Below are 23,454 nucleotides of genomic sequence, written 5' to 3'. Positions count from 1 at the left end.
GTAGAGGAACCCATTACACTGTAAGAGAGTATTCTGCTTCGGGGTTTCCAGGACTTGAAGCCTAGGGAAGCCTTCAGGAAGGAAACCTTGTTTGGGAACAGAGATTTGAGCCAGATTTCAGGTTAATTCTAGATAGTCATCCCACACCATCTCCAGACGCCAAGTGGGATCTGAAGATGGAAAATAGATCGGGGCGGGTGATCTACCTAAGCACGAAGATGACAGGTAATCACCAAGGGAGATTCCTGTGTGGAAATAGGAAAGAACAAGCGGAAGAAACGGAGTTACTTCCTTCGGAGGCCCCACATTCTTCCCGCTACCTCTAGGTTCCCATCACAATCATCAGAACTCCATGCCCACGAGGAGGATGAGCTTGGAAGAGACAGGTCAAGGATCGCCCTCCCGCCCTGCCCAAGGGGTCCCTCCCAGAGTAGCCTCCTGCGCGACTGCGACCGCGCGGCACCCCAAGGTCACGACGAAAAGCTCATCTCTGTACCTAAAATGCAGCAGGACCAACGACTCAGAGCGCAGGATGTGTATTCACAATGCAATCATTAACAGCCATTAATCCTGGGCCCTGTGCGTCTGTTTAGGATTTGAGAACACTCTTCAGAAACCAGTCACGGTAAGGAGGGTGGGGGTGGGGGGCGCGTCAGAGGCTCTCGGGTGGAGGCATAGTTTTCTCAGTCCTGGGCGCGCGGGGACAAGCTTGGGGCTCTCCTAAATCGGCTCCCGTTCCCCAGGCAGGTTTGCCTCTGTCAGCTCATCTCTAAAGATAATGGTTAAGGTGAGGGAAGCACAATTTTAAAGATACAGCACCCCAGGACCCCTGAGCGTACAGGGAAACCGGCCAAGCTCACGAATCCCTGTTATCAGGACACACAAGCAGGACTTTGCAAAGGAAAAAAAATCCTCCTACGCGCAGGCGCGCGCCGGCCCCGTGTTGTCCGCCAGGCCGCCACCCCCTTCGCCACGCCACGCCACGCCACGCCACGCCCCTGGCCACGCCCTCCCCGCCATAGCCCCGCCCTCCCCAGCTCCGCCACGCCCGGCTGGTCTTCCGTGTCTTCCGCCCAGGGAGGCTTCTCCTCATCCTGCGCTGCGCTCTGCCGGCCTGGGGCGTCGCGGTATCCGCCTCCGCGCTGCGCACAGACCTCCCCCACCCCCGCCGCACCTACTCAGGCGCTCGGACGCGGGCGGGAGGCGGAGCGGAGGGGTCGGGGGCGGTGTCGGCTCAGCCCAGCAGCTGCAGGCGGCGGCGGCGGCGCCGGAGGTCCACGAGATATGGCTGCCTCGGTGTTCTGCTGCCTGCGGTGCTGCCGAGATGGCGGGACGGGCCACATCCCTCTGAAGGAGATGCCGGCCGTGCAGCTGGACACGCAGCACATGGGTAAGGGCCCTCCCTTCCCCAGACCCAACGGCCCACCCCGGGTCGGGCGCGGCGGGTCGGGGGGCAGCCGGGGGTGTCTCGAGGAGCCCCGCACGCGGCCGGGCCCCGCCGGGCTCCGGGCGTCGTCCCCTGGCCCTCGCCCTGCGACGCTGCCGAAGACCCGGGTCGGCGTCGCGGATCTCCTCCGGACTCCGGCCGATCGCACCGTGGCCTGGTGCTGTGTTCAAGCAGCCCGGTCCGCTCCTGTCTCGGGGAGATACGGACGTGTGGACCTTCCCGTTCCCACAGGGACCTCCTCTGGGCCGCCACCTCCCGAGACTCGTCAGACGTCCCCGGCGAGGGGCGCGGGGGCTACTCGGTTCTCCTATCCCGCGGTCGAGCTTCAGTCAAATACGCACATGTTGAGAACACTTAGCTGTCCTCGCTCCTTCCTCTGCTCTGACAGCTTTCTATTAGCCCGTCAATTATCGGTTGTTTGCTCTCACCTCCTAAAGTCAAGACAAGGCAAGTTGCAAAAGCCTAAAGTCACAGCTTAGCTCAGGACATGTCATTTCAACAAAAACCTCCCCTTGTGCGGCTCCTCCTGAGTCATGCTTAGAGGTGGTGTAATTTCACCTGGCTGGCTTCTTCCTAGCAGGTCAGGCTATTGCAGAAATAGCGTGTTGCTTCTTCCCATCTATGGTTTTTCCTTTCAATTTCAAATGAGCCTATAGCTTCTCCTCCTATAACATTCTCCTCTTCCCCTCTATAGCCTCTCGCCACCTTATTATTTCTTTCTTAGGCTTGTCCCATGTAGTTTCATGCTTCTGGAGTGTGGTTCTAGGAGATGCCATTTCCCACTGTAATTATTTCAGAGTACTGTCTTTTTGCCGAATAATTCTCTTTTAAATATACATCTGCACTTTTAGTTTTTCCCATATCTCTCTTTAACTAAAGGACAGTGCCTTGAAGTAACAAAGGGAATTTTTAAATATTTGTAGCAAAACCCTCTCCTGCCCAGATTCTTTATACTCTGAAAACACTCTGCTCATTATATTTTTCTTTTTTTCACATTTCTATAGCATGTACTAAATAACAAATGTGATAATTGTTTACCACTTTGTATGCGGGTTTTTACTTTTCATTCTTAGATCTCCCCAGTGTAATATAGAACCCCAGTGCATAAATATGTATGTAGTGAAGTCACTCAGTTGTGCCAGACTCTTTGCAACCCCATGGATAGTAGCCTGCACCAAGCTCCTCCATCCATGGGATTTTCAAGGCAAGAAGTACTGGAGTGGCTTGCCATTTCCTTCACCAGGGAATCTTCCCAACCCAGGGATAGAACCCAGGTCTCTCACATTGTAGACAGACGCTTTACCATCTGAGCCACCAGGGAAGTCCAATATGTATGTAGGTGTACGTATATCTCCTTGAATTATTTCTTATTCATCATCACTTATAGACAGAGGTTCAAATTCTGTGATTTCCCTCAGGAAATGTTTCCATTTCATGTATTCATTCACTCAGCTGATATTTATTGAGTGACTGTCAGATGGCAGGCATTGTTTTATATGCTAGGAACACAGTAAAGGAAAACCACACACAGTTTCTGGAGGTTATGATCAGCTTTAGTTCTTTCTGTCTCTACTGCCAAACTCCTGAATTACTACAGTCTTTAAAGTATTTGTTTTCTCTGGTCTCTTCTGCACGGAGAGCTGGTCACTGGTACTCTTTCCACTATGTTCTCCTTTTTCCAAAGCTGCCCCGCATCTTTCAGTAGAGTAACGTCATCCCCTGATTTTCTTCCTGCGTGGAAACTTTTTCTTAACCTGTCTTCCAAAAACTTCAAATTCTTCAATCACAGAAAAAGCCTGATTTTAGAAAACAATTTAAGAGGAGAGGCTTACCAAGTTAGGAATAGGTTTCAAGCATGAATTAATCTTAAATTGAAATATGGGAAGCCCACTGAGTGAATATGCATGTATTTGGATATGTGAAAGGTTAATATGATTGCCTTTTTTTTTAAAGTCTCTGCATTTCATATGCAAATAAGTGTTGTCTCTTTCAAAGTTGTGACTTATATTGGTAATGCTACATCACCTAAAGTGATTTGGAATTCCTCTTGGGATTTTCTGTGGTGTAGTTTTATAAATATCTTCTTTTGTACCACAACCTCCATATTTAATTGTGATTTGGTTTTTTAGAAATATAGAACGTCCCTGGTGGCTTGGGTGATAAAGAATCTGCCTGCAGTGTGGGAGACCCGTGTTTGATCCCTGGGTCAGGAAGATCCCCTGGAGAAGGGAATGGCAGCCCACTCCAATATTCTTGCCGCAAGAATCCGAAGGACAGAGGAGGATTGTGGGCTACAGTCTGTGGGGTTAGAAAGAGTTGGACACGACTGAGTGACTAATACTTTTTAGAAATGAATGTCTTCCAAGGTAGCTTCCTTGAAAGGGATGTTATTCATTTAGAAATGTTTAATGCTTTTTTAAAAAATACTCTTTGGCTATGTTTATATATTTTCTGACTGTACTCAAATTTGCCTTGAGTATTTAAGCAATCTTGATAATAAAACTGTACAAATTACATAGATCCAAATATAGGATAGCTTTGTACTTAAAAAAGAGAAATAGAATAGGCTTGAAATAGTTCCCTAATGATTCACAAGCCCTGTAGAATGTTCTCTGAATATACCCCTCTTTATGTATAAAACATCTCAGTACCTGGCAGAATCCCTTGGAGATAAGAAATGATATTGAGATAAGAACATAATAGCATATTCAGATTTGGTTGTTTGGGTTCAACTCAGAGTTAACATGTAAGAACCATAGAGTATTGCTGGGTTTAAAAAAATACCATGTATTTTCATAATTCTTGAAATGTTTTTTCACTTAGGGTGCTTTCAGTTACAAGCAGTAAAACCTACAACTCAAAAATTGTTGAAAAATGAAGGAAATTAATCGGTTTGTGTAAATTTAAAAAGTAAAACGCAGCACTAGCTTCAGAAAAGACGCAATGCTGCCAAGGACTGGGCTCCTTTTCTCTCTTTCCCCCGTCAGCTGTGGCTTATTCCTGAAGGCTGGCGTCCCCGACAGCTTACAGCCTCTCGCTGTACTATAGGCGTCCTCATTCGAATCCAGCAAGAGCAAGAGAATCTTTATCCCTTCATTCTCTCTGCAAAAGTCTTGAGACTATCTCTGATGGTAGTGGCTTAGGTCGCATAACCGTTTTTCACTCAGTCACTGTGGCCAAGAAGTGTGGAATGCACTGATTGACTTAACTCAGGTCAAAGCTGTACCCCTGCAGCCAGAGATTGAGTCAGCTTCCTTGGAACTGTTTTGATCTCCAGAGAGAAGTTCGTTGGGAAAGAGAAAACAGATGCTGCATGTCCACGACAAGTACTTAGCAGAGCATATTCATTCATTTCCGTATCAGTTATTTGTCGGGCGTCTGCTGGATGCCAAGCAGTCCATGGTCTTTGCTATTAAGGAGGAGCTGGGCCCCGGTTGCTCACCAGCCAACTGCTGGAGATCTGTGAGGCAGCTAGATATAAATTATGTATAAAGACACTTTCCCAGAATTTGCAGTTTAGCATTTTGTAATTAGAAAAAAAAGGATGCTAATGAATTTTTAATAATCATATAATAGGATCTTGTGGGCTTCCCCGATGGCTCAGTGGGTAAAGAATCCAGTTACAATGCAGGAAACCCAGGACAAGCAGGTTCAGTCCCTGGGTTGGGAGGATCCCCTGGAGGTGGAAGTAGCCACCCATTCCATTATTCTTGTTTGGAAAATTATATGGACAAAGGAATCTGATGGGCTACAGTCCCTGGGACTGAGCAGGCACATAGTGCAATACAAAGGATCTTAGTTTCACCTTCTATAAGAGTGTCTTTAATCAGCCCACTTAGAATTGTGGTAAAGTCTTGAAAATTTGGTATTTCTCATGTGTATTTGTCCCAAATAATTTTTTGTTCAAGTATCAATTCAACAGTGAGTTGAGAGACCTGCCTCTGTTAGTACATTTGTTACTATTTTCTAATTTTATTTTGCCCCCTCTGGAAAGAGGGATTCCCTACAGTTCCCCTAGCCAGATCTGCTTGGTTTATTAACTTACTAGCAGAAAAGTTATACTGATTACAGATCTTGGGAGTCTGTCATGGGATAGTTATGGGATATTTCTTAACAGATAAGCATTTTGTTAAATTTCTTTATGTTCTCTGCTATGGTTTCCTAAATCAGTGTTTGGAAAAGAATTGGTATTGGAGTCACATGATCAAGAGATTGTTTTTCTTACTCTCATCTATCAAATGTTATTTGAACTAAGCTAAGATTTTCCATGAGAATAAAATGCATTTAATGATGTTGAAACCTTGTTTACATCTTTTCAATGTGATTAACAGCAGCGATCTTACAGATATTTTTAAGATCCTAAAATTGGCATTTTTCCACGTCAGCTATCTCAAGAACATGGATGTATGTTTCTTTCCATGGTTCATTACTCTTCAGTTCTTACTTGACCAGTGCACTTGCATAAGACCTTGTACATATGTTCATTCAGCTTTTACCAAGTTGTTTTGTTTGGATTGAACTGAAAATTGTACTAATTTCCCAGCTTCTTTTAGTGTTTCTGTTTTATTTAAATTAAGAGATTTATGAAGTCATCAAATTGATTCACTGGCTAAAATGGAAGAAAGTCTACTTCAGGGAGTTCCCTGGTAGCCTAGTGGTTAGGATTGTGGGCTTTCACTGAGGTGGACCCAGGGTTCAGGGAACTGAGATCCCACAAGCCGCACAGCACAGCCAAAAACAAAAACAAATCTACTTCTACCTTAAAAGTGTTTAAAATATTCAGTATGTATATTTTAAAAATTCAGTATAATTCAAAATTACTGTTGATTTGAAGCTGTCTAATTAAACAAATTCCTAGCCTCAAATTAATATTAAATATAAATGTTCTCCCAGAAAAAAAAGTGAATTAAATATTTTAAATTTATCATTATTTCAATTTATCATTATTTCATATTTCAGAGTATATATAGTCTTCCTATTTTTTGGAGACTAAGAGTTAAAAGTGAAATAGAAATTAACCTTGAGGGACTTCCTTAGCTGTCCAGGGGTTAGGAGCCCACCCTGCAATGCAGGGAACACAGGTTCCATCCCTGGTCAGGGAACTAAGATCCCACATGCTGTGGAACAACTAAGTCCATGGGCTGCAACGAGAGAGTTTGTGGCCTGCAGTGAAACATCCCACATGACTCAATGAAGATCTGTTGTGCCACAGCCAAGACTCAACACAGCCAAATAAGTAAACAGTAAATCAGTAAATATTTTTAAAAACTTAACCTTGATTGTTGGGTAAGAGAATACAAAACTTTACACAGTGTCTGTATTTTTTGTTTAGGAACTGACGTTGTCATTGTAAAAAATGGAAGACGAATATGTGGAACAGGAGGTTGTTTAGCCAGTGCACCTTTACATCAAAACAAAAGCTACTTTGAATTCAAAATCCAATCCACAGGTTGGTATAACGGTACTTGACTGTTAGTAGTCTGAATGTGAGGAGGAATCTTCAATATATGGAAAAGATTAATGAGGTAATTAAGAAAAAAAACACTGAACTCTTACTTAGAGACCTTTTTCACTCACATCTTCTTGTGAGATCCTGGTTTCATTAGTTAATTTAGTTATATTAAGTTCAGTTTTCTCATCTATAAAATGGATTACAGGAGCCGCCTTTCCCGCTTCATAGGAGCTGTATGTATGAAAGTGTTTTAACAGCAGTATGTACTGGTTCCGTTTAACACACAGGCATTGTTATTAATATGGTTAATGATTAGCAGGAGCTAGGTGAACCATTTCGTTTGGTCAAGCGTGTAAGGTGTAGACTCTTGCTGTTTTATCTTAAGATAAAATTAATCTTAAGATCCTGAGTTTTTCCCTTAACTCTTGTTAAGATTCCCTGATTCAGTGTCTTCTGAAGCGATTGGCAGATTTAGAATCTTGGTAGAAGTCTAAAGTCTCTTTAAAATTTTTTGAATATGTACACCTGAAACTAATACAATACTGTAAATCAATTATACTTCAATTAAAATTAAAAAATTTTTAATTATGAAGTTTCTTGACTTGTATGGCAGTTCTACATGAGTATTATAATAGTTATTATTAGTTAACTTGTGGCAGTTTTGAATATGGGGAAATTTTTTTCAGGCTTTATTAGAAAGAAACTTGTAGTAAAATATGGCATGAGTAATATAGGTACAGAACAGGGAAACTAGAGTGGAGTAAATTAATTCTGCTCTTACATGAAAGACATAAAATATCCCTCTGGGACTTGTTTTTTAAATTGTTTTAAATACTAATTTTTCTTAAGTGTGTAAAATAAATATAAATCTGTCCTCCATTCCATTCTTTTGTAAGTTAACTCACTGGCTGCAAAATGTCTCTGGTTACCGTAATTTTCTCAAGTATAACATACCTTTTCTCAAGAGAAGTGAATATTTCCTTGAGCCTTAAATGTAATACAGATTTCTTTGTGGGTTTTCTGTAAAGGATGCTATCCTCAAAGATATTTCTAGAATAAGTGTATTGTTGGAGTTTGAGGCATTGATCCCTCAATGCAAGCTTCAGGCAGTGTGCCAACGGGTGTCACCGTGCACGGTTCTTCAGGAGGAAGAGGACGCTGTAACCCTGCCTAGAGCTGTTGTCACATGAGATTAGTATCATCCCCTGCTGGCACTCTTGTCTCGCCTTGGAGGATAAATTATCAAATTATTTAGGAGGCCAAGACAGGGAAGTCCAGACATGGAGTTTTCTGATGGCCTCACTCAATCCAGGAAAATTGATTGACAACGTGGTCTTCAAGCATTCTTTAGAATTTCCCCTGATTTTGATAAAAACTGAGAAGGAAACAGTTTGAGATATAATCAGGAGCTGTACATATTCTGTTAGACTGATGAAGAAGAGAGCTGGTCTCTTTAAAAAGTCAACTTAGACCAAACGGTTTTAAACTCATGGACTTAAGGTATTGGATAAGAAGATGATTTTACATTTTATCATTAATTTTCTCCTCTCCATAGTATTGATCAGGTCATACATTATTGGTCACATATTACAGATGCAAAAACTAAAGAAGTCATTTCCTGCTTCTCAGAGGTGGTGCTTGAAATAGAACCCGAGGCTATTTAAATTCAATGTGTGGCTTTTTAGTAATATTTGGGGGGAAGAATAATAATAATAGTAATGACAGTAGCTAGCATCTTTTAAAAATACTTCCTCTGTGCTTTATTTATCCATTAAAAAAAAAATACAGTGTTCCAGTTATTTTACTTGGATAATCTTGCTGTATCTTCTGATAACTTTAAGAGGTGAGTTCGGTTAGACTCCATAGTTCACAGATGAGGAAACAGAGGTTACGTAACTTGCCCAAGATGACATAGCACAGGCAGGATTTAAACCAGGCAGTACAGCTCCAGGGCCCACTCTTATCTCCCAGGCTGTACCTACATCTGCAGAGATGTAGCACATCATTTGCAAACTACTTAAAAAAAATTTTTTTTAAGATTAACAAAAAATAATTTAGTGATAATATGCCACTTTCTTTATAAACAATTTACACTCTCTTTTAAAACAACTTTCTTATTTGTATTCTTCAGATTTGGGGAGCATTTAAATTATTATATTTTTTAGGAATCTGGGGTATTGGCGTTGCAACTCAGAAAGTTAACTTGAATCAGATCCCCCTTGGCCGAGATGTACACAGTCTGGTGATGAGAAATGATGGAGCCCTATACCACAACAACGAGGAGAAAAACAGGCTGCCAGCAAACAGCCTTCCACAGGAGGGAGATGTGGTGGTAAGTTTCCTTGTGGACTTGCTTTCCACTGTGAGTTATTCAACTTGAGCTGCTTTTAGTATTTCTAGTTGTGCCTGGGAGTTTGTGGTCCAAATTCCAGAGCACCGGGATTGGATCTAATGAGGTAGTTGGTTTTCCAAAGAGAGCCCTTGACGTCGATGCTGCTGTCTTACATAACTGCCTTCTTTCTAGAGCTCACTGGCCAGGAAAATCACCACGAACCCTTATTTCCATTTAGGAGAGTTTATGACTGGTTGGCTGCCAGTCAACATCTCCTGCCACTGTCACTTAAAAGAAACCTTGGCCCACAATTTTAAAAGAACGCTGACCCTTACGTTAGAAAAGATTAGGTATTTTTGCAGCTGGAGATCTCTTAGAGAAGACATTTATTACTTAATTTGTTACAGACTTCTGTTAAAGAATTACAGCATTTTTATCAGGAGTGTTGGTCCTTGTTAAACTTAACCTGCTTAAACTTCTTCACTTTGAGAACTCTTTCAAGAACTGGCTCAAAATCCTAAGGCTTGATTATGGAAAAGTTTTTTTTTTTGGAAAGCAGGGGATAAAAGGAGTTACATATTATGAAGGCTTCTCGGTTTTTATTCCCAACTAGATATATTCAAGTCTTTGCCAGAGCCATCCTATTGAAAATGTAATCCAGAGATCCCTTTCTGTCTTTTTCAGATACTTCCTCTCACAGTGTTTTCCAAGCACCTTATACATTGAATTCAGGCCATTAGCTGTTGAGAATAGGGTTCTTGGGTCTCTTTTAGCCAGAGGGTCCTTATACCCAGAGCCTTGGGTTCCTTGCTTTTGTAGCAAATTGAAAGGAATCTAAAGAATGAGATTTTCTAATAATTAGATAACAGACAAGGTAAATCCAGGTTACTGAATTAAAGAAGTATACACTATTTGGAAGAAGTTGAAAAATAATGAGGAAATGAAAGCTTTTGACTATGGTCTGATCTTTCTTCTCTTCAGTTTAAAAAAAATTATGAAGAACAGTTTTTAAATAGGTAAATTATAGAAAGTGGGTTTTTTTCCCCCAAATTAACTAAAGAAAACAAGGAAACCAAAGACATAAACCATTTTTAAAATCTGCTTTTCCTTGTTCTTCCTTTTAAATAGTTGGTTCTGTGTTTATAGATCATTGCCAGATGCCCGTAATGTGGAACAGTCTATTCAAGGGGTTATTTCATGAAAGAGAATCTTGAAGTCAAGTTGATGCTGTCAGCCTGCTTATACTAAAAAATGAAATTCAAACATAAAGGATAGTCCGGGTAACTCCCCGGTGGTTAGGACTCCGTGCTTCCACTGCAGAGGGCCCGGGTTCCATCCTTGGTCAGGGAGCTAAGATCCCATGTACCGCATGGTGAGACCAGAAAAAAGAAGAAAGGATAATCAGTAACAAAAGTTTTTCTTTGTTGATGTACTGACTTGTACTGTTATTCTTTCCTTCCTGTCTCGTTCCTCATATCGACAGATTTAAGGATGTCATTTTTAGTCTGTCAGCATTGTTAAATTAGACTTTGAGTTTTTATGCCCATTTTGATAAAAGGAGGGCTCAAAAAGATGAGAGACAAGCAGAATCCTGAGAAGTAAAGCACCATCCCACGCTAATGGCTGTATCTTCCTAGTTCAGACGCTTGCAAACAAATTTCACTGAATTGCTGACAACAGCATAGGAAAGCTGGAATGAATTATAAGACAGTCGAAACATTCCATATGTGTAGAATGTCGGTCATATACCATTCTCTGAGGAGAAATTAAGAAGCACAAGCTTTCAATATCCAACCAAATGATTGTGTTTCTGTAATAACCATACAGGATCAGCAGGGCCTACTGCAGCACCAAGGAGGCACACCTGAGACAGCTTATGCTTACTTTTACCTTTTGTATATAGTTTTGAAAAGTACAGGTTACATTTTAAAATTACAGTTTTCAGTTTAATTTCAGAGAAGGTGAAATGGGTGGTACTATTATTATCATTTTACAGACCAGAAGTTAAGTAATAGCTTATTCAGAGTGACCCCAAGATTACAGTCTAATTTCAGAGTCTGTTCACCAAACCTGCAAATAATTATTGATAAATCCTTAGAACACATCGGGTTTTTGGTATCATAAATTATGAAAGAATCAAACTTACTGTCTAGAACAAAGGGCAGATTAAGGGAATTCCCTGGTAGTCCAATGGTTAGAACTCTGTGTTTCCACTGCAGGGGGCACCAGTTCAGCCCTGGTCCGAGAACTAAGATCCCGCGGTGTGGTTTCTCACATCCTTCCTCATGTCTTTCCTTGGTATTTTTGTTGTTTAGTCGCTCAGTCGTGTCCGACTCTTTGCGACCCCGTGGACTGTAGTCCGCCAGGCTCCTCTGTCCATGGGATTTTCCAGCCAAGACTACTGGAGCTTGTTGCAATCTCCTTCTCCAGGGGATCTTTGATACTGGGTAGTGGGTATTGTCCCCTGGAGAAGGGAAAGGCTACCCACTCCAGTATTCTGGCCTGGAGAATTCCATGGACTGTATAGTCCATTTGGGGTTGCAAAGGGTCACACACAACGGAGTGACTTTCACTCACTCACTCGTGGGGTATTGATACTGGAGGGTGGGGTTGAGAACTTGCAGTAGGTTATGCTGCCACCAGGTGGGGAAGGTGCCCAGATCATACCTGTTAGTCTGAACTGCTGGATTTCCTGTAAAGAGGGTTACATGCTGCTTTTTATGTAATCATGTTTTTAAAATGAAACAGGTTTCTTCACTAAAAAGCAAATCCTGGCAATCACTTTATTATTTAAAGCATTTAAAGTATTATTTAAAGTATTTAAAGTATTTAGTATTTAAAGTATTATTTACGTATTTAAAGCAAATATGTAATAAAGCAAAAGCAGTTTTGTTTATCTTTCTCAGTGTTTAGTCTAACCCTGGCTTTGCTAAGATTTGAGGAGAATCTTTTATAGCACTTAACATGTTGACTTATCTGGGCCTTTGCTGTCTTAACTGGAAAGTGAAGGATTTAAGACTAGATCATCTGTAAGGTCTTTTTCTGTCTATAAAAGCTTTTAGGTTCATATAATTTATCCACAGTCAGAAATCCTTCAAGTGGTTGCTTCTTGATCTATGATGATTTCTCTATTGAAAGGTCTCTGCTGTCATTCTTGAAAGGAAAACTCTCCGTCTTTAGCTAGTAAATAACTGTACAGAGTTTTAAAGAGAGTTTTAAAAGTGTAAAAGTCTTTACAAGCTTTGAATTGCATGGCAATTAAGAATAACTTTTCCAAAGCCATACTGCATCAGTTTAAATTCCAGCTCTGCCACTTCCTAACTGTGCAACCTCAAATAAGTTATTTAACCTCTCCTATGCTTCAGCTGCCTGATCTGTAAAGTGGAGATAATAAAAATACCTAGGATTAAATAAGTAAATATGAAGGGTCTAGTGTTTGGTACATAATACAGGTTGTTTTCCAGAATGTCAATAATAATAATTGTAATTTTGTACCATTAATAATATACAAAGTAATATATTTTTATTTTGCTGTCTTTTTAAAGCCTTTTGAGCTGTTGTTTTTCTGTTTTCCACTTGATACTAATTATCAGTTATATGCAGTTGTAAATACCCACCTTACCTTAGTAATACGTTTCGCATATTTGAAACCAAGGTAAAAAGATAGAGAAATATATTATTTCTTTTTGAAAATAAATTGTATAAAGACAGTTCACCACAACTGAAAACAATAATAGGTAATAATCCCTAACGGTGAAAACGTCACTGTTTTCCCCCTTTGTTATAAAATTCGACATAAAGCAGTGTTTTCTATATGAGTTTAAAAGGTCTCTCTGTTTACAGTATGTAGTACTTATATCACCTTAATATTCAAAATATAAAACCCAGATTATCTGAATAAAATACTAGGATTTAGTTTGACCCCTTGAATGTGGACTCATGGGATTTTACTTTTCCCCTCTCCCCACATAATCACCACTACTTTTTTTTTTTTTTTAGCTCAGTTCAAATAGATTTCTACCAAATTGTAAACCCTTAATAAAATCTGTTATGGAAAAAAAAAAATCTGTTGTGATCTTTTGCTTAGTTTTTTGTTTCCATGCTCCCCAGTTAGTGCTTTCTGACTGTTCAGGTTTTTATGGAACATATATATTTTCCCTCTTTTTAATATTTATTTTGCTTCCTAGGGTATTACATATGACCATGTAGAATTAAATGTATATTTGAATGGAAAAAACATGCATTGTCCAGCATCAGGTATACGAGGGACAGTGTATCCAGTTGTTTACGGTAAGCGAAAATATTTCTAAATATTATTAAATGTATGTTAACTTTTGCTTGGCATTTAACTTTGTAACTATCATTCAGAAGGCTGGACAAATTAATAAGGACCTTTGTATATGGAGTATACTCAGTAGGTTATCACAATCCCTCTTTGCGGGACTAAGGAAAGATTTTATTTCCTTTGTATCAAAAGAAAAACTTGCTAAATACAATGATTATTCTTAAATATGCAATAGCCATATTCCCTTTTAGATCATATAGTCTTAGATTCCAGAAAGTTTCAAAAACTTGACGGAATTTTCAAAAAGGCATTCCTGCCAGTTGTTAGAAAGGGTTAGACAAACAGAAAATGTAATTGTAAAGAATATTTTGAAAGTAGAGATGGGAATTCCATGTAGAGTGAACACTGGTTACCTTTACAAAATCACCTAAAAGTTAAAACTCTTCTGAGAAAAATTATGGCTTAGAATGGTTTCATATTGATTGTTTTGCTTTTGATAGCCATGTATGTGTAAGTATAGTTTCTGTGCAAGTATACCTCCAAGAACTGGGTTACTTAGAGATGACTCTGTACTCCTCAGTTACTTTTATTTTATTACAGAAAATTCCAAACATGTAGAAGTAGCCAGAATAGAATAATGAACCCTCATGTACCCATTACTTAACTTCAAACAATTGTCAGCTAACAGCCAGACAGGTTTCATCTCCTCCCTACAGTCCTCTGTTCTTCACCTCCCCTCCTTAGATTGTTTTAAGGCAAATGCCAGACATTATACCATTTTATTCTAAAATATTTTATATGTATCCCTAAAAAATAAGGTGTCTCTCTTTATAGGAAACGTACATAAGTACAGTGCCTTTATCACTCTCTTCATTTTTTGTGTTATCAACTTGAAATCAACAAGTGTATGATTTTCTGCCTGTGCTATTAGTAGATTGCAAAACATTTTCTCATTTAAATTACTTTAAATAATTAAGGATTTGAGCCATAACAAAAACTAATTGTTAACTTTTTTATAGTAACTTACCAGAAAAGTAACAGACTTTGTTCAGAGAGGCAGAAAAGTATACAGTAGCAAATATAAATATTTAATAATTTGATATAACAACCAAAGCCTGTGCTTTAAAGTTTTCATTTATCTTCTTTTTCCCTAAATAGTACTTTTCAGTAATTCTACCTTCTTTGTCTTTGCATATCTTTGCATGAAAAGTGTATTTTAAACTTGATATAAGTTAGTTTGCTTGCAGTATTTGGTAATACTAAAAGTAATGTCTTTGTTTACTTAAATAAATGGAAATGTAGCTTAATATTTGAAATAGTTTAGTCTGAGAAATAACTGTCAGTAAAATTTTAGACTGAGTTACACAAATGAAGATAGCAAACGAGATTTTTATTCTAAATTGTTTCTTTGATTTGGCATTATTTTTAATGCAGTGACGTTTCTGTAGTAATATATTTTATAAATTGAAATTGATAGCCAGATACGATCAAAAATAAAAATAAAATTCAAATTCCCTTACCCTTTGCTGTCTATCCTATACCCAATCCTAATTCTTTCCAGTTGTCCATACTGTCAGTCCTCATATTCAACCTGTGGAGAGACAAAACTGAGTAACAGTGAAGAAAAGTTTGTTCACAGTTAGGACTTCCAGCTTCATCTAAGTTCTCTGTGTTTTTTACATCTCTGCGCCTTCCAGACTTTCATCACTCTTGAATTCCCGGTTCATTCTCTGTAGATCCATCTTCCACTTTAGAGAGAAACAGTCCATCATGGTGAACTCCAGCTTCCCTCCCCCACCTCCTAAAGGTTTTCTCTTCCAATCTTGTCTCCTTCCCATCCCATTTTAGAGGAAGTGGTGCCCTTAATGTTCAAAAAACTCAGTCTAGATCTCAAACTTCCCAGTCCTGGGAATTGACTGTCAGTTATTTTGTCTGTATCTCATGTCATCAACCTCGTTCTTCAATGCCTGTAAACATTCTAAATCATTCTTATTCCAAAATGCCCTCCCTTAAACTTGTGCCCCTCACCAGGCCTGGGTTTACCCTTCTCTATATGGCTGCATTTCCTAAAACATAGCTTTTGTCTCTGTTTATATTGTATATTCAGCTACTGAGGCTGCCTTTCCCACCACTTCACTGCAGCAACCTGCGTTAAAAATCACTAGTGGAAAAAAAAAAATCACTAGTGACTTCATGAATGTCACATCTAGCGCTTAACTTTTGTCCTGCATTGATAATGAAATATAAACTATTTAGTAATGTGTATCAAACATATATGTGCAACTTAACAAATAGCTATAAAGTGAAACCCACATCATCACTGTAGTCAAGATAATGAACGTGTTCGTCACCCCTGAGTTTCCTCCTGCCCCCTTGCCATGCATTCTGCTCACCTCTCCCCACCCCTCCCCTTGTGGCCACTATCTGCTTTCTGTCGCTACAGATCTTACGTTTTTAGAGTACTGTATAAATAGAATCATACAATTTGTATTTTTTTAATCTGATTTCTTTTACTCAGTGTAATTGAGACTCATCCATGTTGTAACCTGTGCCAAGAATTCATTGATTTTTATTACCAAGTAGTATAGTTCATTGTGTGGACACATCACAATTGATTTTTCCCTTCACCTATTGTTGGATATTTAGGTTGTTTCTAGTTTTTGGCCATTACAAATAAAGCGGCTATGAATATTCATGTATAAGTCTTTGTGTGGATATATGCATTCATTTCTCTTGGATAAGTACTGCTTAAAAAAAAAGGAAAACAAAAAAACATGTAGAAGCTGAATAAGGCCTGCAGGCTAACTAACAGTATTGTATCAGTGTTAGTTTCCTGGTTTGGACATTGTACTGTATTTGTGTGAGATTTACCAATGGAGGAAGCTGGACGAAGGTTACCCAGGAATTTTTGTATTGTTTTTGCTTCTCTTTGTGAATCTATCCTTTTTTAATAAAATATTTTTTAAGAAGTAATTTATCGTAATGTATAAAATTGAGAATATACAGGTAGGTAAATAAGGAAAAACTTAAATTACCTGTATTTACATCATCTAGAAATAATCATAATAATATTTTGATGTATTTCCGTTCAGTGTTCTTGACAGATTTGATTCTTCACTGTGGCTTAACCAGTAGGATCGTGTTTTGTAACCTGGATAGCAGATGTGCTTCTTCTTCGTGCGTGTTAATTTTATGGCATTATGGAGACAGTTTATAAGTATGTACTCATTCAGTTTAAGGTGTTTGCTTCTAATTTATTTTCTTTCTTTTTCTGTCTCTAGTTGATGACAGTGCAATTTTGGATTGCCAGTTCAGTGAATTTTATCATACTCCTCCACCTGGTTTTGAAAAGATATTATTTGAACAGCAGATCTTCTGAATGTATTTGTTTTTGAAACTTGTATTTCTGCACTGTTAAAAGTGTTTACCATTTAATAAAGCTTTACCTGACACATAGATGAAAATATATTCTTAAAAATATGCTTGTTAATATTGTCTAAGGAACCAGTGTATACACTATACCACCCTGAAGTTGTGATTTAAAGTACTTGGGTTTTGTGATATGAAATCAGCATTTGGGGCGGTTTATTTAACTCTTATTTAAATAAATATAACTGTGGGTTTAATTAACAGTATTAAATGGGAATATGTATATAGATATTTAAAAGGGAGTCTTTCTTAATGTAAAATATTTGTATTGATAGAGACAGAGTTGGGTGGGTTTTTTGGTCATTCTGATGTTTAGACCTCATTAACTGTTTTAAGTCCGCAGTCCAATAATTTTGTGTCTCAGTGTCTTTTTTAATATAGCGTATAACAAAGTGACACATTTATATTATTGGCAACTTCAGTTTTGGCGATTTATTTACTGTAAAATGTACCACTTTAAAAATGTTAATTGCTTGTTTTGTTTGTATGCCGTTTTTAATTTTCTTTGTGAAAGGAGATAAATGTGGTAGTAATTATTGGAGCATTTTGTTGAAGACCATCATGCTGTGTTACTTCAGTACCTGAGTAAGTGGTGGTTGACTGGTGACAGTGTACACAGCAGACATTTAGAATAGTATGATGCCTTCAATTTAAATGGAAATGAGGTTATTCTTTTAAGGATTTTAATTTAAATGTGCATTTTTCTGTAAGGAATAATAAAATAATAGTAATTAAGGACTGTTCAGTACTATATTAAATACATGTTCTTCCTGTTGTAATTATACTGTAAATTCACTTTGCCCTTGATTATTCAGAAGTTCAGAAATAAGTGAATCCTCTCCATGACCCTGACTGAGCCTTTGCTTAGTTTTCAGGAAGAATCCTTTAAAAAGTACCCTACAAAGCTGAACAAATCACTGTCCGTATCTTTGGGACAGTCTCCTTTGCAGATAGGCCAGGCCAAGGATGCATGCATTTCACTCATTTATCAACATGGAGCAGTGTGTCATACCAGAAAAACATCACTTAAGAATCAAAGGAGACCTGAATTGGTGTTTTGCCACCGGATCCCATTATCTCTTCAGGCAATTTCCTCAGTTTCTCTGGATGTAGGTTCCCCATTTATAAAAGGGATAGTCATACCTTGTTGGTAAGATTCTGAAACTGGTTAAAATTACATATGCAAAACAGCCTCATCATCATCCACACGTAATGAATGCAGCGTCTTTGTTGACTGCGCTCAGTGGTTTTCATAGTGTGGCCCTTAGACCAGCAGCATCAGCCTTCCTTACCTGACAACTTGTTAGATGTGGACACTCAGGCCCCACCCCAAACCCATGGAATCAGAAACTGCTGGGGACGCACCCAGGAATCTGTTATAGGAACAAGCCCTTGAGGTGATTCTGATCCATGCTAAAGATTGAGAACCACTGCTCAGGAGAGAATTCTCCAAGAGTGATTGCCTGCTATAAATTTTCTAAGGATTTAAGACTATTGCTGACATATAGAGTCCTGCACAATATTTATTATTTGATAGATAAAAATATAACAATTGGTTTTAAAACATAGATATATTTGAGTAACATATTTACATAAATCCCAGATTTAACTCTGTAGATACACAGAATTGAACTAACTTTATTATTTATGTATTTTTGCCTTTCTGACCTTGTAATTTTAATTAGTAAAGAACATGGTTATTTCAGAAAGATTTAATAAAACTACTGCTTGCATTCTTTATAATGTTACCTACCTCCGAATTATTTTTTTAAGAGCTAACCTTTTTTTTTAATGATCATGTTCTTTTCTCAAGACTATCTTTGCTACCTCTAATCATACTGAATAGATACAGTACTAAAATTGGTATATGAGTTATGTCCATGACAACAGTTTGATGAAAATCCCATGGACAGAGGAGCCTGGTGGGCTGCAGTCCATGGGGTCGCCAAGAGTCGGACACGACTGAGCGACTTAACTTTCACTTTTTACTTTCATGCTTTGGAGTAAATGGCAACCCACTTCAGTATTCTTGCCTGGAGAGTCCCAGGGACGGAAAAGCCTGGTGGGCTGTCGTCTATGGGGTCGCACAGAGTCGGACACGACTGAAGTGACTTAGCAGCAGCAGCAGATGTGCTTTTAATCTCTAGCTATCTAATTTCTCGTAGGAAAATTACCTATAACCTCAGTCTTACCTTGAGAAAAACATCAGATTCATAAAGGGGCATCCTACAAAATACTTGAGCAGTACTGTGCACAGTCATGGGCATCAAAAACGAGGGAAATCAGAGACACCCACACCCCAGGGAGCCTAAGGAAACAAGTCAATGTAATGTGCGAACCAGGAACAGAAAAGGATATTAGGTAAAAACTAAGGAAATCTAAATACATCATGGGCTTTAGTTAATAATGTATCAATATGTTTATTACTTGTAATAGATGAACCATAAAAATGTAAGATGTTATTAACGGGAAATTGGAAGAGGGGACATATGGGAACTCTGTACTACTGTCTCAATTTTTCTGTGAATCTAAACTGTTCCAAAAAATAAAGTGTATTTAAAAACCTACATTCAGCTAGAAGAAAATTAAAGCCTTTCTTGAAGACAATAGAACATTGGTATGGTATATCCTTAAGCATAAGTATTCAGTGATAGCTAAATATAAACATAGATGGGACATAAAACATCCTTATATTTTAACACAAAAAAACCTGCATTTGTTCCTGGCTGAAGAAACTGTCCATTGTCTTGATTCTGTTTTTCACAGAAATCCACTTGTTCACACTGATGTAGCTTTTTATACTCACATTGAAAATTAGTGATTTATTATCCATGTTATTCTTTCAGTGATGTAAACATTGCAAGCGACTTGCAATGGCATATATGTGAAACAATGAACATCTCATAATAAGTTTACATTCTTAAAATCCAGAAAAAAATACTGGCTTTTAACTGCTGTCAGCTCACTGGTTAAGATTATTTGAATATATTTTCCACTTGGATTACAAGCTGTTATCATTTAAGAATGATACAAAATATAATTTAAGGCTTTTAAAAATCATTAACAAAAACAGAAACATGTAGTGTTGCTCACATCTTTATTTTTTCTTTTAACTGCATGTTCACTTCTTAATGTAAGTCTAGGTATGGACCAGCAAAAGCATAGCTGAAAATTTGAGTGAAATCTTAGACTATTCTTGATAAGCCACATTAAATCAATAATTTCTTTTGATAATGTAAAAACACTAGATACTGTGAGAAGAAAAGTTTTAATCAAAACTGTGGGAACTTTTCCTGTACATAGTACTCATAGTGAAAGTGAAAGTCGCTCAGTCATATCCGACTCTGCAACCCCCGGAGAATTCCACAGATGGAGGAGCCTGGTGGGCTGCAGTCCGTGGGGTTGTGAAGAGTCGGGCACAACTGAGCGACTTCGCTTTCACTTTTCACTTTTCACTTTCATGCATTGGAGAGGGAAATGGCAACCCACTCCAGTGTTCTTGCCTGGAGAATCCCAGGGACAGCGGAGCCTGGTGGGCTGCTGTCTACGGGGTCGCACAGAGTCGGACGCGACTGAAGCGACAGCAGCATCAGCAGCAGACCATACAGTCCCTGGAATTCTCCAGGCCAGAATACTGGAGCGGATAGCCTTTCCCTTCTCCAGGGGATCTTCCCAACACGGATCAAACCCAGGTCTCCCACATTGCAGCCGGATTCTTTACCAGCTGAGCCATAAGAGAGGCATAGTACTCATAAGTGGAATATAATATAATTTGCAATATTTATGCAATCTGATAGAGAAATACTTTGGAGCTAAACGGGCTGTTCCCATGAATGAGTGGAAATAGAATCAATCAATTGTCATTCAATAGGATATGAATATCCTTCAACTTGTTCTTTTAAAAAAACCAGGACCAAATTATTGAAATAACCAGTATAAACAGCAATGTTAGATACAGTTAGCAATGTAAATGAATCACATACCATCCAAGATTTCTATAGAAATTTGAAGGAAAAACTGTCCCAGGATTGGCTGAAATGCATAATCTGTAAGTCCATAGGAATCACTACAATGTAGTCATTCAAAGATTGAATCACTTATGTGTTGTGTTTCATGAATACTCAAACGCAATATTCTGTGCCCTCAAGGAACTCTGCTAATTGTAATTCATTCATAAGTATGGCTCTACAATACCCAAGATCTACTAGTAAAATTTTTCCTGTAGAGCCATACTTATGAATGAATCATTGTATCATATTTATGAATGAATTACAATTGTATGTATAATATGATCCACAGTCAGGTAGGTGGGACCTCGCTCTTTCACTGCTGGGGCCTGGGGTTCAATCCTGTCAGGGAACAAAAATACATTCCTCAAGTGTGGCAGGGCCAAAAAACAAAACAAAACCCCAAAAGCTTATGCATAGGAAAAAAATATATACTATTCACCAAAATGGGAATAAGATTACAGGAAACTAAATCACTGCAAATTTATCTGATTTTTTTTTTTTTTTACAATTAACATACTATTTGGGGAAAAAATAATTTTAAGAGAAGAGTGACTCTGGAGGAAGCTCTGTGCACTAGAGAACGGGATTTTACATTCACACTGAAAAAATCTAAAAGGCTACAGTAAAATCACAACTCAAGTGCAGGATATAATGTGTTTCGTGACAATTCATCTTAAAAGATTCAGAAATTTTCGTTGATACCATGCCTGGCACCACCGTAGACCGGGTCCCCAGGCCCATGGAAATAAGTGAGAGGGGAGCCACACGTGGAGTAGACCAGTGCCAGCACACACTGCACTTGAAATCAAGGACAGGGATAAGCCAGTGAAGGCCACCGGCCTGCTGAGCGGCTGCTTAATTAATCCATGCCTCCATGAGTGAATGGTCATTGAAGATGTTGGTATTGTGGGAAGGCTATATTTAATCCACTGAGCTATTGAAACCAAAATGACTTGTGAAATACTAGTCATCTGAAGGAGACTAGAAATAAAGCCTCCCAAAATCTACAGAGTCACGTGTGTGATTCTCACACATGTATTTCAGCAAAGACAATCATAGATGTGTTTCAGATATCTGATGGTTCATCTCTTTAAATAATGGGTAGATTTGTTTTCTATTGTCATACAGGCAGAGTTATTAGAAGGTAAATCCCGTGGACAGCGGAGTCTGGTGGGCTGCAGTCCGTGGGGTCACTAAGAGTCGGACACGACTGAGCGACTTCACTTTCACTTTTCACTTTCATGCACTGGAGAAGGAAATGGCAACCCGCTCCAGTGTTCTTGCCTGGAGAATCCCAGGGACGGTGGAGCCTGGTGGGCTGCCGTCCATGGGGTCGCACAGAGTCGGACACGACTGAAGCGACTTAGCAGCAGCAGCAGCAGAGGGAAGCAGATTTCCGTTTAAGATGGAAAAGAACTTGGCTATTTAGTTCACTATTGAAACTGCTGCCTTGCAAAGAAATGAACTTCTGGTCCCTGGAATTGTTTTAACCAGTGTTTTTAAAATGTAAGTTTTGTCCTTATTCAGGTATGGTGAGCAGGGGAATACTGCCATTGAAAAAAGATAGTTTGTTACGGTTCCGAAGAGAGGGCACGCCATGCCACACAGGGACCCACAGGTAAGCATCAGAGTTGGTCAGGAGGCAGGAGGAGCATGGGAAGGTGTGGGCATCAGCCCGTGTGGTTCCCATGGGCAAGGCAGGGCAAGCACACTCAGGACTGTGTGCTGTGCGTGTTCAGTTGCTCAGTTATGTCCAACCCTGTGTGACCCCACAGACTGTAGCCCTCCAGGCTCCTCTGGCCATGGGATTCTCCAGGCAAGAGTGCTGGAGTGGGTTTCCATTTCCTTCTCTGGAGAATCTTCCCGACCCAGGGATCGAACCTGCATCTCCTGTGCATTGCAGGTGGACTCTCTACCCACTGAGCCATCAGGGATTGGCTGGTGTGAAGAATTTCAGCAGACACTAGGGTACAGGGGCTGACCCAGCTGTCTGGTACTTGGCCCTGGGGTGAGCAGGACAAGGGAATATTGATTGGCATGAATGTAAGAACCAGTTGGGAAAGTGGGAGCTCTGGATTAGTTGGTTTGCAAATGAAAGGCAGACTCCTGGGGTGAGTTGTTTGCTGTCTCTAGGAATTAACTAACCCTGGGTGAAGCAGTCCCTCCTCTGACAGTAAGGCTCCAGGAAAGCATCAGGAATACAGAAATAAGAAAATGTAATTAATACAGAGGCTAGAGGATTATCCCAGAGACCTCATAAATATGGCTCCTCCTGGGTTAGAGACCAAACTAGATGCTTTCTAAAACTCTGTGATTCCGATTCACTCAGACTATTGCTGAGTCTCCAGACAGGTTAAACTGAAAGCAAGAAAATAGGAGATGCGGAGTCTCCAGGGATTATGTAAGGATTCGTCACGTTAAAATTTGTTAATTCTGGAAAGCGGTGCTGCTGTGTGCTCAGTTGCTCAGTCAGTCATGTCCGACTCTTTGTGACCCCCA

General features: G+C 39.3%; 1 protein-coding gene across 2 annotated transcripts in view; it reads left to right on the top strand.

Annotated features, from left to right (window-relative positions):
- The window catches only part of SPRYD7 (SPRY domain containing 7), a 51,064-nt gene extending 31,552 nt beyond the window's left edge, over positions 1–19,512 (top strand). For both annotated transcript variants that reach the window (XM_069601432.1, XM_069601433.1), the window contains 6 exons: positions 327–625; positions 744–1,390; positions 6,780–6,896; positions 9,065–9,231; positions 13,419–13,521; positions 16,798–19,512. In XM_069601432.1, the coding sequence (XP_069457533.1) occupies positions 1,285–1,390; positions 6,780–6,896; positions 9,065–9,231; positions 13,419–13,521; positions 16,798–16,895 (591 nt within the window). In that variant the 5' untranslated portion in view covers positions 327–625; positions 744–1,284 and the 3' untranslated portion in view covers positions 16,896–19,512. The remainder of the gene's footprint in view (positions 1–326; positions 626–743; positions 1,391–6,779; positions 6,897–9,064; positions 9,232–13,418; positions 13,522–16,797) is intronic.
- The last annotated feature ends 3,942 nt before the right edge of the window (positions 19,513–23,454 follow it).

The sequence above is a fragment of the Ovis canadensis genome, chromosome 10 (assembly GCF_042477335.2).
Source record: "Ovis canadensis isolate MfBH-ARS-UI-01 breed Bighorn chromosome 10, ARS-UI_OviCan_v2, whole genome shotgun sequence".
NCBI lineage: Eukaryota > Metazoa > Chordata > Mammalia > Artiodactyla > Bovidae > Ovis > Ovis canadensis.
This window is presented reverse-complemented; position numbering and strand designations above follow the sequence as displayed.